The 13,398-nt window shown below is 34.9% G+C and overlaps 1 protein-coding gene across 1 annotated transcript in view; it reads left to right on the plus strand.

Moving 5' to 3' along the window:
• Positions 1-12,033: 12,033 nt before the first annotated feature.
• The window catches only part of LOC149560596 (uncharacterized), a 95,488-nt gene continuing 94,123 nt past the window's right edge, over positions 12,034-13,398 (plus strand). Inside the window, exon 1 of the mRNA XM_089827649.1 lies at positions 12,034-12,777. Within this exon, the coding sequence (XP_089683775.1) occupies positions 12,156-12,777 (622 nt within the window). The 5' untranslated portion in view covers positions 12,034-12,155. The remainder of the gene's footprint in view (positions 12,778-13,398) is intronic.

A 13,398-nucleotide genomic window follows, 5' to 3' on the forward strand; every position in this document is an offset into this window, starting at 1 on the left:
CGCCCTATGTTGATCTCTTTCTTGCCAAGAAGTTGATTAATCTGAACCTTAATTCGTTGAATCTAAAAATCCAGTCTCAAATCTTTTTCAGCGGCAACCTAAAGCTGAGAGAAAGGAGATATCAGACAATAAAAAATCTCTAAATAAAGCCTTAAAAGTATAAATTCCAGATGATTACTATTGTGATTACTAAAAATCGTTGTACACCTTGTCCGCCATATATGGAATAATATAACCCGTCACACCCCATCAAAAATAATATTTTTATGTAGACCCACCCCTAGAAGAGCCTCTTTCGAACTTAGCTTGTGATCAAAAATAGCAATCAAATTATTGAAAACAGAATTCCACTGCTTCTTCACAAATAAGCAGTCCCAAAAAATATGTTTCATGCTCTCTAATTTATAGCAAAATGGGCAACTGACCGGCTAGACCATTATACATTTCAACCTATCCTCAATGGGAAGCTTGCAATGTAGAATCTTTCAAGCGAGCAATTGAGCATCTGCATTGATCTCTGTCTTCCAAATTTGAGCAGACAATTTTAGCCAAAAAGATTCATTAAATCTACATTTCCATTTAATATTCAATCAATCTTTCATATGCACCACAGGAAGCAGACGTAAATAAACCTTCTTTAAAGGGAAACAAAAAAAGGGATATAAAGACAGCGATCGCTAGTCCTTGAAAAAATTACATTGTATTGGGGTACATAGTTTCATAGACAATTCCAAAGGGACAAGAGATTGGACAAAAATTAGGAAAGCTTTATAACCATTACTCAAACCAAATTTAGTTTTAAGCGTGTGCCACAGCAGCCAATCCATTGAATGGAAATCCCAAAGATCCCCAACTGTGCTAATTCCTTTTTTAAACAGGTGATAGGAATGCTTGGGAAACATTAAGGAAATAGGCTGATCCTGATAACGAATGTGTCTGTTCCACCAAATAGAAGAAGTGGAAAAACTAAAGCCATGTTGAAGAAAATCTCCTTTCCAGCTCAAAAGACAACAAATATGTTGCCAAGCTTTCCATATAGACTAGAGTGAAAAAGGAGGAGGCATGAAGCACTTTATCAAGTTGTCCCACTTGTTGCCATTTACCTTTCACGGTAGCAAGATCAATATGGTTTCATATGAGTATCTTCTATGGCTCATTCCCATGAGTAGCTTTAATTATCCATTTGGATGCCAAACAAAATCCTTGTCTTCCTGTATCTATTAGTCCCAATCCTCCTTTGCTTTTAGGTTGAATACAATGAGCCCATGAGGTAGAAATAAAACCTCTAGTACCATCCCATTTAGCCCACAAAAATTGACGAATAATTTTAACTAGGTCCTCATATCCCTTCTTAGAAGGCATCCAATATGATGAGTAGTAAACATTGGTTGCCAGAAAGATTTTATTAGCAACCTAAATTTTACCAGCCAAGGAAAGGAATTTATTTCCTCAATTATGTAGTTTATTCCTTACCCTATCAAGATACCATCTCCACATATCAGAGAGAGGTACCCCAATACCAAAAGGTATACCAAGATACCTCATGATTTCCCCATGTTTGATTTGCTTCCAATCTTTAGGGATCCAATGAGGGGTTGGACCAAATTGTACCAACAAGAATTTAGTCTTGTCATTGGCCAGCTTGGATCCTTAAACAACACAATACAGTTGTAAAATTACCAAAGTATTATGTACATCTTTTTCTGTATTACGTAAACATGTTGTCATCAACATAGTGTGAGTTAATTACAGTAGCATCATGTGGGATTGAGATTCCTATAATCCATTTCATGTTATTAGCATAGCTAAGCATATATCCTAAGGCATCGGTTGTAAGGGCATAGAGATATGGAGATAAAGGGCAACCCTGCCATATAGATCATTGTAGTGGAAATGAGTTTGTCATCATATTATTAATGATAATCTGAGCACTAGCATCCTTGAACAACATTCACACATGAGCTTGAAACATAGGTCCAAATCCTAACCATTGAAGCATTGTAAAAATGAAGCTCCAACGTATTCTATCGTAGGCTTTGTCAAAATTAAGTTTGATCAAAATAGCATTTTGGCCTATTTGTTGGACCCATTCACATGTCTCTCATGCCAGCATTAGGTTGTCAAGGATGAATCTTCCAGCAATGAATAGTGTTTTCTCGAGTCTAACAATTTCCTGCACAACAGGTTTAATTCTAATAGCCAATGGCTTAGCTATGATTTTGTAGGAAGTATTAAGCAGTGTTATAGGGCGCCAATCGGAAATGGTATCTTCTTTTTTTCCTTTAGGGATAAATCTAATTTTACCACCATTGATAATAGGACCCAACAACCCTTTTTCAATAGCCTCCAAGTACAAGTGGTAGAAATCCTCCTTAATATGCGGCCACATAGCTTGATAAAACTCCATAGGAAGTCCATTGCTGCCCAAGCTTTTGTAAGGAGCCATTGAAAATAAAGCATTTTCCAGCTCATGTAAAGTCAACCGTCTATCTAGCTAATGACTATACTCAGGGTCAATTCGAGTAGGAATGAAATCACAGATAGAGTCTTCTAGACCCTCTTGGGTATCTTGCCAATAGTCATCCTCAAAAAGTTTCTCGTAGAAACGCTTGAAAACATTACAAATAGCAGAGGGATTAGACTGTGGGATATTAAATTCATCCTTAATCATATCAATTCTTTCTTTTCGATGTTTATAGGTAAGGTAATTCAAGAAATACTTAGTGCCTTTATTGCCTTCTTTAATCCAATGAAGTCTTGATCTAATTTTAGCCCCCTATCCCTTGTAATTTTCTATTTTGCGTAATTCAGCATCTGCAACAGCAATGGAAGATTGAATGTGAATGTTACTAGGCTAATTATTTAAAAGCTTCCTAGCACAAGCAACTTTTCCTTCAAGTGATCGCTCCTTATGCTTACGTTGCCATGCCATTTTTTTGCCAAAGCAGCGCAAGAACGTAGTGCATTGAGAAATAGTTGCACATCACCATTCAACCCAAGATTCCCCATTCACAGGTTTAGAGAGGGAGTTCTAAATATTTGATAGAGCTTCTATACAAACATTATTCTTTAAATGTGAAACATTAAGCTTGAAAGGTCGAGAATTATTAACATTTTCTGTTTGAGACAACTTAATGTTACAAAGGATAGGATAATGGTCAGAAAGAGTAGATGATAAGTCCACCTGAACACCCACCCCCACTAAATTGTAAACCACAGGTAGCATTGGGGATATATAAAATCTGTCTAGCCTGCTCAATTTCCTATCATAACTTGTTCTATAGTTTCACTAGGTGAACCAATTATTGGATTAACACAAGAGTTTTTTATAAATAGAATCAACCATGCCTAAAGAATTGTGGCATAGCAACCAACTATTAAATTCTTCATGACTGAGATTGGTTTGTTTAACCCATCTGCGATCAGAAGGATGTTCAACCATATTGAAGTCTCCCCCTAAAACCCAATCTGTTGATGGAAGGTTGTCAGCCATGCACTTCCATAATTCAATGTGTTCCTTAGCAAAATTGGGGGCATAAATGGAACAAAAACTAAGGAGCTGATTATTGATAAAGGTAAGAACCCAAGCACAGCTATGAGATGGATCCTCACCTTTATCAATAACATACTTGGCAACCCAAGGAGCGAGGCCAATAACAGCCCCTCCCCTACCATCTAGATGAGCTGTGTACCAAAAAGAAGCATCTTTCCAAACATTGCGTAAAGAAAGTTCTAGCTTAGTGCTATTGAGTTTTACTTCCTAAAGGAAAAGGACATTAGGCTTCCATTTAGAAACCATTTCATTCACCTTGTACTTGCGGGGAGGTAGAGAAATCCCTCAAACATTTGAAGACAAAACTTTATAAGTCATGATGATCATGAGAGACTGAGTCATCTTGAGCCAACACACTAAAACTATTACCTAGGATGAGTTCGACATCTTTGGCATCACATTCTTTGGTAGAAGAGGGAGATCGTGAGCATTGACGAGAGTGAGAACTAGAAATAGAATTGTTAATGCTTGGTTTAGGAGATGAATGATGAGACGAAAGAGGGGAACATGTATTTCAAGGGATGTAGCAATGGGAGAAGGATAGTTGGGGTGAGAAGAAAGAGAGATATCACGAGTATTAGGGGAGGCAACCGGAGAAGGTGCCTAGACTCTGGATCGAGGCCAAATCAAAGAACAAGAGGAAGACATGGATGGATCTTTCCTCTTCCTGACCATTCTCCAACCATCTGACATCAATGCATCTTCACATGAAGAAATAATAGTATCCAAAACAACAGAAGAACCATTATGATGATCTGATGGAATAAAAGTAGTCTTAGTGGCAAAAGGAGACAACTGGCACCCCATTTGAGTGGATGATGGACTATGGCTATTGGGTGGAGTAGACTTTTGCGGAGGCTGTACTAATTTACTTTTCCTAATGGGACAATCACGAATCAAGTGTCCTTCTTTTCGATAATAAAAGCAGGCATTTGGCTTATTCAAATAAACTAATGGTTGAACCAATTCAAAACTAGGGCCAAAAAGTCTAATGTTTTCTAGCAATGGATTGTTGAGGTCTACTTCAACACATGCCCTTGGGTGAACTCGAAGTCTTGAAAACTTATTAGCATTATGTTTACACCATATTACTCTACCCAACCGGGCTACAATATCCTTTAAAAAGAGCCTGAAAGCTAGATTAAGAAATGGTAACTCAACCCACATTGGATAATGTGAGCGAGAAGGACCTTCAGGGTGAAAATTGAATGTCCAAGCTTGTAAATAACAAATTTGCCCACAGATTACCCAAGTGCCATACTATAGCATAGCTTGAGCATGTTCTTTTTGTTTAAACATGCAAGAAACATATCCTTTCCCCAGACCTTGTAAGGTTTCAATCTCCCATCCCCTACTTTCCCAATTTAGCCTAGCTCATTTATGAAATTCTGATTCAAATGGGACTCATTTTAGAAAAAACAAAATGATAGTTTTGTTTTGATAGTCTTCAATAATCTCAACAATTGATAAGTAGGAGATGATTTCCACAGCTAGTCAAATTGTGATGTGAATATCAGGATTTAACTGTGTGATTTTGAGTCAAACTCGATGACCCATGTTTCATGAGTAGTGATTCAACATGAATCCATCTCTCATGAGAATAAATGGAACACTTAGCACTCATTGGATCTAGGTGATGCTCACAGGGGTGAAGCACCGGGACTTCCCGGGAGGTCACCCATCCCAGTACTACTCCAGCTTGAGCGCGCTTAACTACGGAGTTTCCTCCACAGTTAAACCCAAAGCTTGCAACCCCATTTGCAAAACCTTCACCAAGTGTTGTGCCTTATGAACCATTCATTAGAAAGCCCCTTAAGCTCATTAATTGATAAGTAGGAGATGATTTCCACAGCTAGTCAAATTGTGATGTGAATATCAGGATTTAACTGTGTGATTTTGAGTCAAACTCGATGACCCATGTTTCATGAGTAGTGATTCAACATGAATCCATCTCTCATGAGAATAAATGGAACACTTAGCACTCATTGGATCTAGGTGATGCTCACAGGGGTGAAGCACCGGGACTTCCCGGGAGGTCACCCATCCCAGTACTACTCCAGCCTGAGCGCGCTTAACTACGAAGTTTCCTCCACAGTTAAACCCAAAGCTTGCAACCCCATTTGCAAAACCTTCACCAAGTGTTGATGAGCTTAAGGGGCTTTCTAATGAATGGTTCATAAGGCACAACACTTGGTGAAGGTTTTGCAAATGGGGTTGCAAGCTTTGGGTTTAACTGTGGAGGAAACTCCGTAGTTAAGCGCGCTCAGGCTGGAGTAGTACTGGGATGGGTGACCTCCCGGGAAGTCCCGGTGCTTCACCCCTGTGAGCATCACCTAGATCCAATGAGTGCTAAGTGTTCCATTTATTCTCATGAGAGATGGATTCATGTTGAATCACTACTCATGAAACATGGGTCATCGAGTTTGACTCAAAATCACACAGTTAAATCCTGATATTCACATCACAATCTCAACAATGTCATCTGGAAGTTGGGTTTCTAAGGTTTTACCTTGATTTTCTTCTTCCATAGGCTCATCAGGATCCACATTCCCTTTATCCATTGTTGTATCAATAGGATTGTTCTAATTAAGACATTCATTAATCCCAACTTGATCTTTGCCTTCTGAAACAGAGTTTGTGAGTTGAACATTTTGCCTAGACTCCACTTGTACAGCTGCTTTTTCCTGCTCTTGATTTTTTAGATGGGCTTCAGATTTTAGTCACATTTGTTTGGGAAAGTTACCGTCCATTCTGGGTTCCTACTCCTTGCAACCAGCTGTTACACTTTCCTCCATTATGGATTTCTGTTCCTTGTAGCCGGTTGTTATCATTCCATTAATTGTTGCCTCTATTTGCTTGTCACCTAAGTCTCTTTGCCTAGTGATAGCAGTTGAGAAACCCCCCATGGTGGCCAGATTTGCTGAAAAAACCACTCTAAATTGCTTGAGAAAATGCATAAAAGATAGGGTTTTTGCGTTGGCTAGGGTTCTTCAGTTCACTCTTCTGAAGATTGGAATGTTAGTCTATTTGCAATGGTCCGAAAGAATAACATTTCTTATATTTCTTTAATAATACATTCAACATCTAGACTTCTTTGCTTGTTTGATTTAATAAATAGGGTGTATCATTCTAATAGTTGTTTTAGTAAGTTTATAATAACTTCAATGTCTTCTTTATATATATATATATATATATATATATATATATATATATATATATATATATATATATATATATCACTGGAATTCTTATGGTTTCGTTTATAAAGAGAGATTGTTAGTCATTTCATTTCTTTACATATATTATATCGATTTGATGTTAAAGGAATAATATTTCTATTGTGTTTACGATCGTCCTATTCTTCTTTCATCTCTAATCTAGGATACTATGAGTATAGAAACTATGGAATTTTATGCACTTAATCTCATGTTTGGAAGCTATTTTTAAGAAAATAAACAATACTTCATATATGGACACATTGTTAGCACATTTAAGATTCTATCTAAAAGTGATTTCATATTTTATATAATTTGATGACACCAATACAATGCTTACACCTTTTTCCTTCTTTTGAACACACACCATCAAAATGCATAAATGTCATATGCCATTCTTTTTAGACATTGAGGTTGAAATGATACATTAGGAATGGTGAGATTTTCAACAACATCATCATAATATCCAACAAAATCAATCAATTTAGATTCACTATATACCTCATCTTTTATGTCTTTAGGATTCTCTATATTATAAAACATGTTTTTTTCCTTGTACAAGTTAACATCTTTTCTTTGTAATTATATGGTAGCATATGGTCAAGGCTAACTAAATATTATCACTTATTGAATCTAGATTTTCTTCTTAATAGTAGTGTATTTGATGTAGCTTGAAAAAACAACTATGACTATATCCATCAAGAAATATTTCCTAAGGTATGTCAATAGTTGTACTTTAACATCATCATCAACTATCTTGGAATTTACTTCTCAAGAGTTGGTTGCATAGTACTTTTCAAACATATAGAAACCTCTAAGCCTAGTTGATATTAAATGTCATTACATTGTTGGAAGCTTTGTAATATATATCATATAATTCTAAACTAACAATCTATTTATTTTCAAAGAGGTACTGAATAGATCTATAACTTTTTCTATATTTTAAGATACTATTTTGAGATACACTCAAAGTGTTTCCATGAGACTTAAAGTGTTTCAATAATATTTGCCACGTCATTAACATTATTCTAAGATCACTTGAGGAATCATTAAGTTAATTGAATTTGGCTAAATCATTAGTGGATCATGGGCTGCTTAGGGATCCTATTATTCATATATTATTAGGATTTGAACTTTTAATTAGCTTAAAGTTAGATTCATGTCTATTTGGCTAATACATAAGTAGATTAAACAATAGAATTTATAGAAAATGTATCACAAATAAAAGGTATTATTTGACTATCAGTAGTAGCATCATTTCCTTTTACTATGCCTCAAACTCCTTTAGTTGCACTTTATCTTCATTTGACATCTTCATTATTTGGTTTGGCATGGCATATGCTCTTGTAGCCTTAGGATGTTCTATATTGTTAGAAGGATTTATTTCTTATAGTAGAATAGGAATGTTCTCATTTGAGTAAGTTCTAAATATGAACACTATAAAATAATGAAAAATATAATGATTTCTATAGCATGAAATTAAGTGATTGATGTAATGTTGATGTTTTATGAATGCTCCTCTAGTGATATGACTATAATATGTGAATTGATAGTCATAATTTTAGATTATTTAAAATTAATGCATTCAAATTTACTACAAAAAATTTATCAATAATATTGAAAAAATTTCTTAAAAAACAACAAATACAAAGAGTTCAAGAAATGGGAGTAATGACTTTCTTTCATTAATCTTCGTCCAACTTCCTTATAGTTGAAAAAATGAATCCTTATATCTCCTTTAGAGTTCCCTCAAAAATCTAAATCAATACAAATCTACTACTTTCTAATTATCACCTTCTAAACCAATTACATGCAACTTAAGAACATCTCAAGAAATTATAATAACTCACTAAAGCTTTCTAATCTCCTACAAGAACATCCAAACAAATCATTAAAATCTAAAATTAAATTCACTAAACTCTTAAAAAGACACTAAATCTCAAAAAAGTTGCTAATTTATTTTGACAACATCTAAAAGTGATTACTAAAATCTCTTTTCAAAAAGATTTGAAAAAGGCTCCTATAATATAAATGAATTCTTTTTGTTGCAAATTAACAATCTTGTAAGTTAAATCCTCATATAATTAGACATTAAAATTTTGACTTAAATCCCATTTTAAATTTAACTTTTAGAAACCTTGAAGTTGTTTTAGTTTTTAAGCCAACAAATGAACAAAACTATTAAATGATGAGATTAAAAATACAAAATAATTTTTTTATGTAATGACTTGGTATAGATGTTTTCTCTCATTGCTCCTTTAAGGCTTGTGCCATAAAGACAGTTTTTAAAAGTATTTTTTTAATATAAATGTTATTTTTTCTTACTTAACAAAATCTTCTATAAGTTACTAATAAAGATTTTGAATATAGTTTTCGTTGGTGGCAAATCACATAAACAAGATAAATCACAAAGGAGTATAAGATGACTAATGAGGAGACAGTAGTTAAACAAGTTAACAAAATAGGTAAACAAATAAGTCATATTAGAGAATGGAAGACGATATTAGTAAAGGAAAGAAGAAGAATGTTACTAGAGAACAATATAGTTATTGGTACATAAGATATGTACAAATCTATTTGGAACAAAGGAGAATTATCAGTAAACAACAAACTAGATGAATAGATAAATGAACAAACTTTTTAGAAAAATAAGAGGTGCAAACATCACAACAAGAGATTGATTGAATTTGGACATAAGAATAAGTGAAGGACATGAGTCAAGGAATCATAGAAAATGATTTATAGGAATAGGTGAAGTGATTTCAATGTTGAATTCAAGGAATAATGAAGGAAAATAAAGTTTTACTAGGGATGACAAAGCAAGATTTGAAGACAACATCTAAAGGTTGAAACGGTTTATGGAAGATTCAGGAGAAAGTCTCATGGAGCCCTAATTAGGTTTTGGCAAGTATGAAAGGAAAAGGAATCATATGTAGGTATAAAAGAAAAAGTCAAGAATGATGTGAGAGAGGGGGGGGAGGTTGACAAACCAGAGAAAAGTTACAAAATTGTAGAGCAATCACAAGGAAAAGTAGTTGAAGAGAAACGAAACTGACAAGCTTTTCAAAATACTTGTTAATTTATTCCAATAGTTTAGCAACAAGATTGTGAAATCCTTTAATCAAGTTATCTTAAACTAAACTTAGAAGTTCCCATTCAAACTTATTGTAAATCCTTTGACAGGGTGAACAGTGCATAAGTGGGATAAAATCACTTAATAGATTAGTCTTTAACAGGACTGCATATACTTCTAACAGGTCTTTAGTTACTCCTAACAAGGTGAAGTCATTCAAAAGATGACATTATTGTAAGTTCTTAATCGAACTACTTTTTGCTACAATGATGAGTTGTGGGCACCATCCCCACTACATTTTTTCCCTCTAAGCAAGGATGTTATGTGAGACCAAAATACCAAGTCATGTGTTGTGTGTGTAATTGTTCATGCTACAAGTTTATTACTTTGCATTCCAATAATAGGCAATAAGTTATTTCATACTGGTAAACTAATTGATGATACAACAGACATCAGTAAAAGAAAATTGATGTTTAGAATTTTATGATTAAAAGGTTAAATAGTGAATAAGTGTGTGATAGTTACCTAAATCTTTCTAACATTTTTCAATTTTAAAAATAAACTAAAAATTGTTAAAAATCTATACAAATAAAATTCTCTTAGACATCTCTTTCATGTTAATTATTACACTAAAAATAATGTAGAAGAAAATGCATGGATGGAATTTCCACCATAATGCATAAATACAATTTCCATCATAATGCATGAATGCAATTTCAAGGGAAAAAAAATCTAGTAACTTCCTGTCATGAGGGGGAAATTCATGAATGCAATTTTCAACCATTATAAAAGAATGAACCTAGTAGCTTCTCATTCTAAGAGGAAATATGTGGGTGCAATTTTCAACCATTATAAAAGAAAGAATCTATTAGCTTTCTATTCTAAAGGAGAAGTTCATAGATGTAATTTCCAATGCATGACTACCATACTCAAGGGAAAGAATCTTGTAGGTTCCCCATAAGGAAAAATACATGGATGTAATTTCCAACAATCATAGAAGAAAGAATCAACTAGCTTCCCTCTCTAGGAGGAAAACACAAAGACACAATTTTCCCTCATTAAGAAGGAAATGCATGGATGCAATTTGCAACCAAAATAGAAGAAATAATGAAGTAGCTTCCCACTCCAAGAGGAAAATGCATGGATGCAATTCACGTGCATTATAAAAGAAAGAATACAATAGCTTCACTTTAAAAACGAAATGTATGGGTGCAATTTCCAATCATTATAGAAACAAGAATCCTATTGCTTTTCATCGTAAAGAAAAAAATGCATTCGATAAGTAGGAGATATTTTCTAAAACAAGTCAAATTATAATATTGCTATCAAGATTCAAATGTGTAGCTTTTTTGAGTCAAACTGAACGACATGAATGCAAATTCAAAAAATGTTATTTTAAAAAAATAATTTAAAAAAAAAAAATCCAATAACACTTTATTGTAAAGGAAAAATACATAGAAAGTAACATCACAGTTTTTTTTTTCAAAAGTCAAATTTAACTATTTAATATATAATGCACGATGTTCAAACTGTTTGCGCATTCTAGGTAATTACCAATAGCTTCCTCACAACGAAAATATATGAATACAATTTCTTACCATCGTAGAAGAAAGAATGCAGTAGCTTCGCACCTTAAAATATAGCCGATACATCAATTCCGACAAAGAAGATAAAGAGTCTGAAAGCGAGCTCCAGGCGACCCTCATACTGTAAGAAAAGATAGGGAGGGGTCTGTGCCGCTTCCCGGATACCGGTCGGAATCTTCGAGGATTTATTTGACCTTTTGGCTTTGCAAAGCAATTACGCCATCGTCTTCCGACGCATTAGAAACGTAAACCGACATGACGCGGCGAATAGTCCCCTCCTTTATCCAGAGATCTCTGCTGTCGGTTTTTGATACACAGTTTGACCAAAACTATCTGAATAGGGAAACTTCTTCTATTTCCTTTCCTCTTACTTAATTCTGTGTATCAGACACATGGCAGGTAATCAAAGGGCGCGCATTATAACTTAAATTAAACAGACGAACGATTTGCACTACAAATTGTTTTGTTTGCTTTATTTTCACACGTGACCTACATTTATACCTATCCACTGACGTGTCTTGCATGACAAGATTCGTGTTGGGCTTCTGAGAAATCGAGTTATTTGCCTATAAATATGCCTGAGCTATGCCTTCAAACTTTCCAACGAGAGAAACATCAAAGCTACAGCAATAACCAGCTAAGAAGGTTAAGATTTCGCTTGAGTTATAGAATTCCTTAACAGTATCTAAAATCTCTTACTGACTTTTTCGGTTTTAGCAATATACAGAATGGAGAGCTTCAATAGAAATGTTGTGTATGCCAGAGCCGATTCCCTGCTGAAATCCCTAATCCCAGCTATCCAACAATTTTGTGAACCTGACCTGCAATTACCCATAGATCAGCAAAATCCCACTTTTCACCAGTTTTTAAACACTCTTATTAGGGGCTCAGAGCTGGTTAAATCTTGTGAGAGCATTGGCTCTTCAAATGTATTTTGTAGGCGTAGATATGCTGCACAGATAGTCAAGCTAGAAGAGGAGATCAATGGCTTTATGGTCTCCATCCCAAACCAAATGGAGTCAGATGCTAGAAATCTTGTGGCAGCCCTGAAAGATATGTACAAGGAATTGCAGCCTCCAGATACAAGTAGTACGCTGAATAACATGATTCAACAGCAAATGAGTTTAGGTAACCTGTGTCAAACAACTGAACTGGAAGAGTCTGATAAATGGCCCGCTCTAAGTAATCTTCCTGTGAAGTCTCGGTTTTATGCGGGATTGGAGAAGCCTGTTGAGGATTTGAAGGAGATTTTGTTAAAGAGCGAGGTGTCGGTTGTTGGGGTTCATTGTATGGGGGGTGGTGGGAAAACTACTTTGGCCTCAGCTCTCTGCAGTGATCCCCATATCAAAGGTAATGTTTCTTTCTTCTTTCTTCTTATTTTTGACGTTTCTTTAAGCCACTGAATTTTTTTAGGCCTATTATTAAAAATGCATTAAGATTTTGGGCAAAGGACTATTATGCTAAGGTGGTCAAGGGTAAATTGATCTGTGCTAGTATCATCCTTTAGGGCAATTTTTCCCCTGTTCATTAGTTTCAATGGGTGCAGAGTTCCAAAATTAGTTCTCATGACGTTTTATATAGGGCGCATAGCAATAACTTTGTATTGAGTCAGATAAGTGAGAAAAGTACTATTGTTTGTCGAATTGCATCATTTAGTTTGCAATCTCACATATTTGCTGTTCTTGAGGTGTTCATGTGGGTAGGCCTACCATTTCCTCTGTTTAATCTGTACACTCTTAAATCTTCAGTCATGAATTTTCTTGTCGCTTTTTACTATTATTCCAATCCTTTGAGGAGACTGTTAAATTGTTTTTGGCCCATCTCCTCAATGCCTTAGATTTTGGGCAAAGGTTTTTGCTGTTTATGTCATCGAGGTTAAACTGATCTGTGTTCATTTAAGGCAATAGTGGACACGCCTAGGCAATTGTTCCCCTGATCTTCAGCTTCAATTGGTATAGGATTTCAAAATTA

This window comes from Cupressus sempervirens, chromosome 4 (assembly GCF_028749045.1).
Source record: "Cupressus sempervirens isolate cs-2001-9-10 chromosome 4, ASM2874904v1, whole genome shotgun sequence".
In the NCBI taxonomy this organism is placed as follows: Eukaryota; Viridiplantae; Streptophyta; class Pinopsida; order Cupressales; family Cupressaceae; genus Cupressus; species Cupressus sempervirens.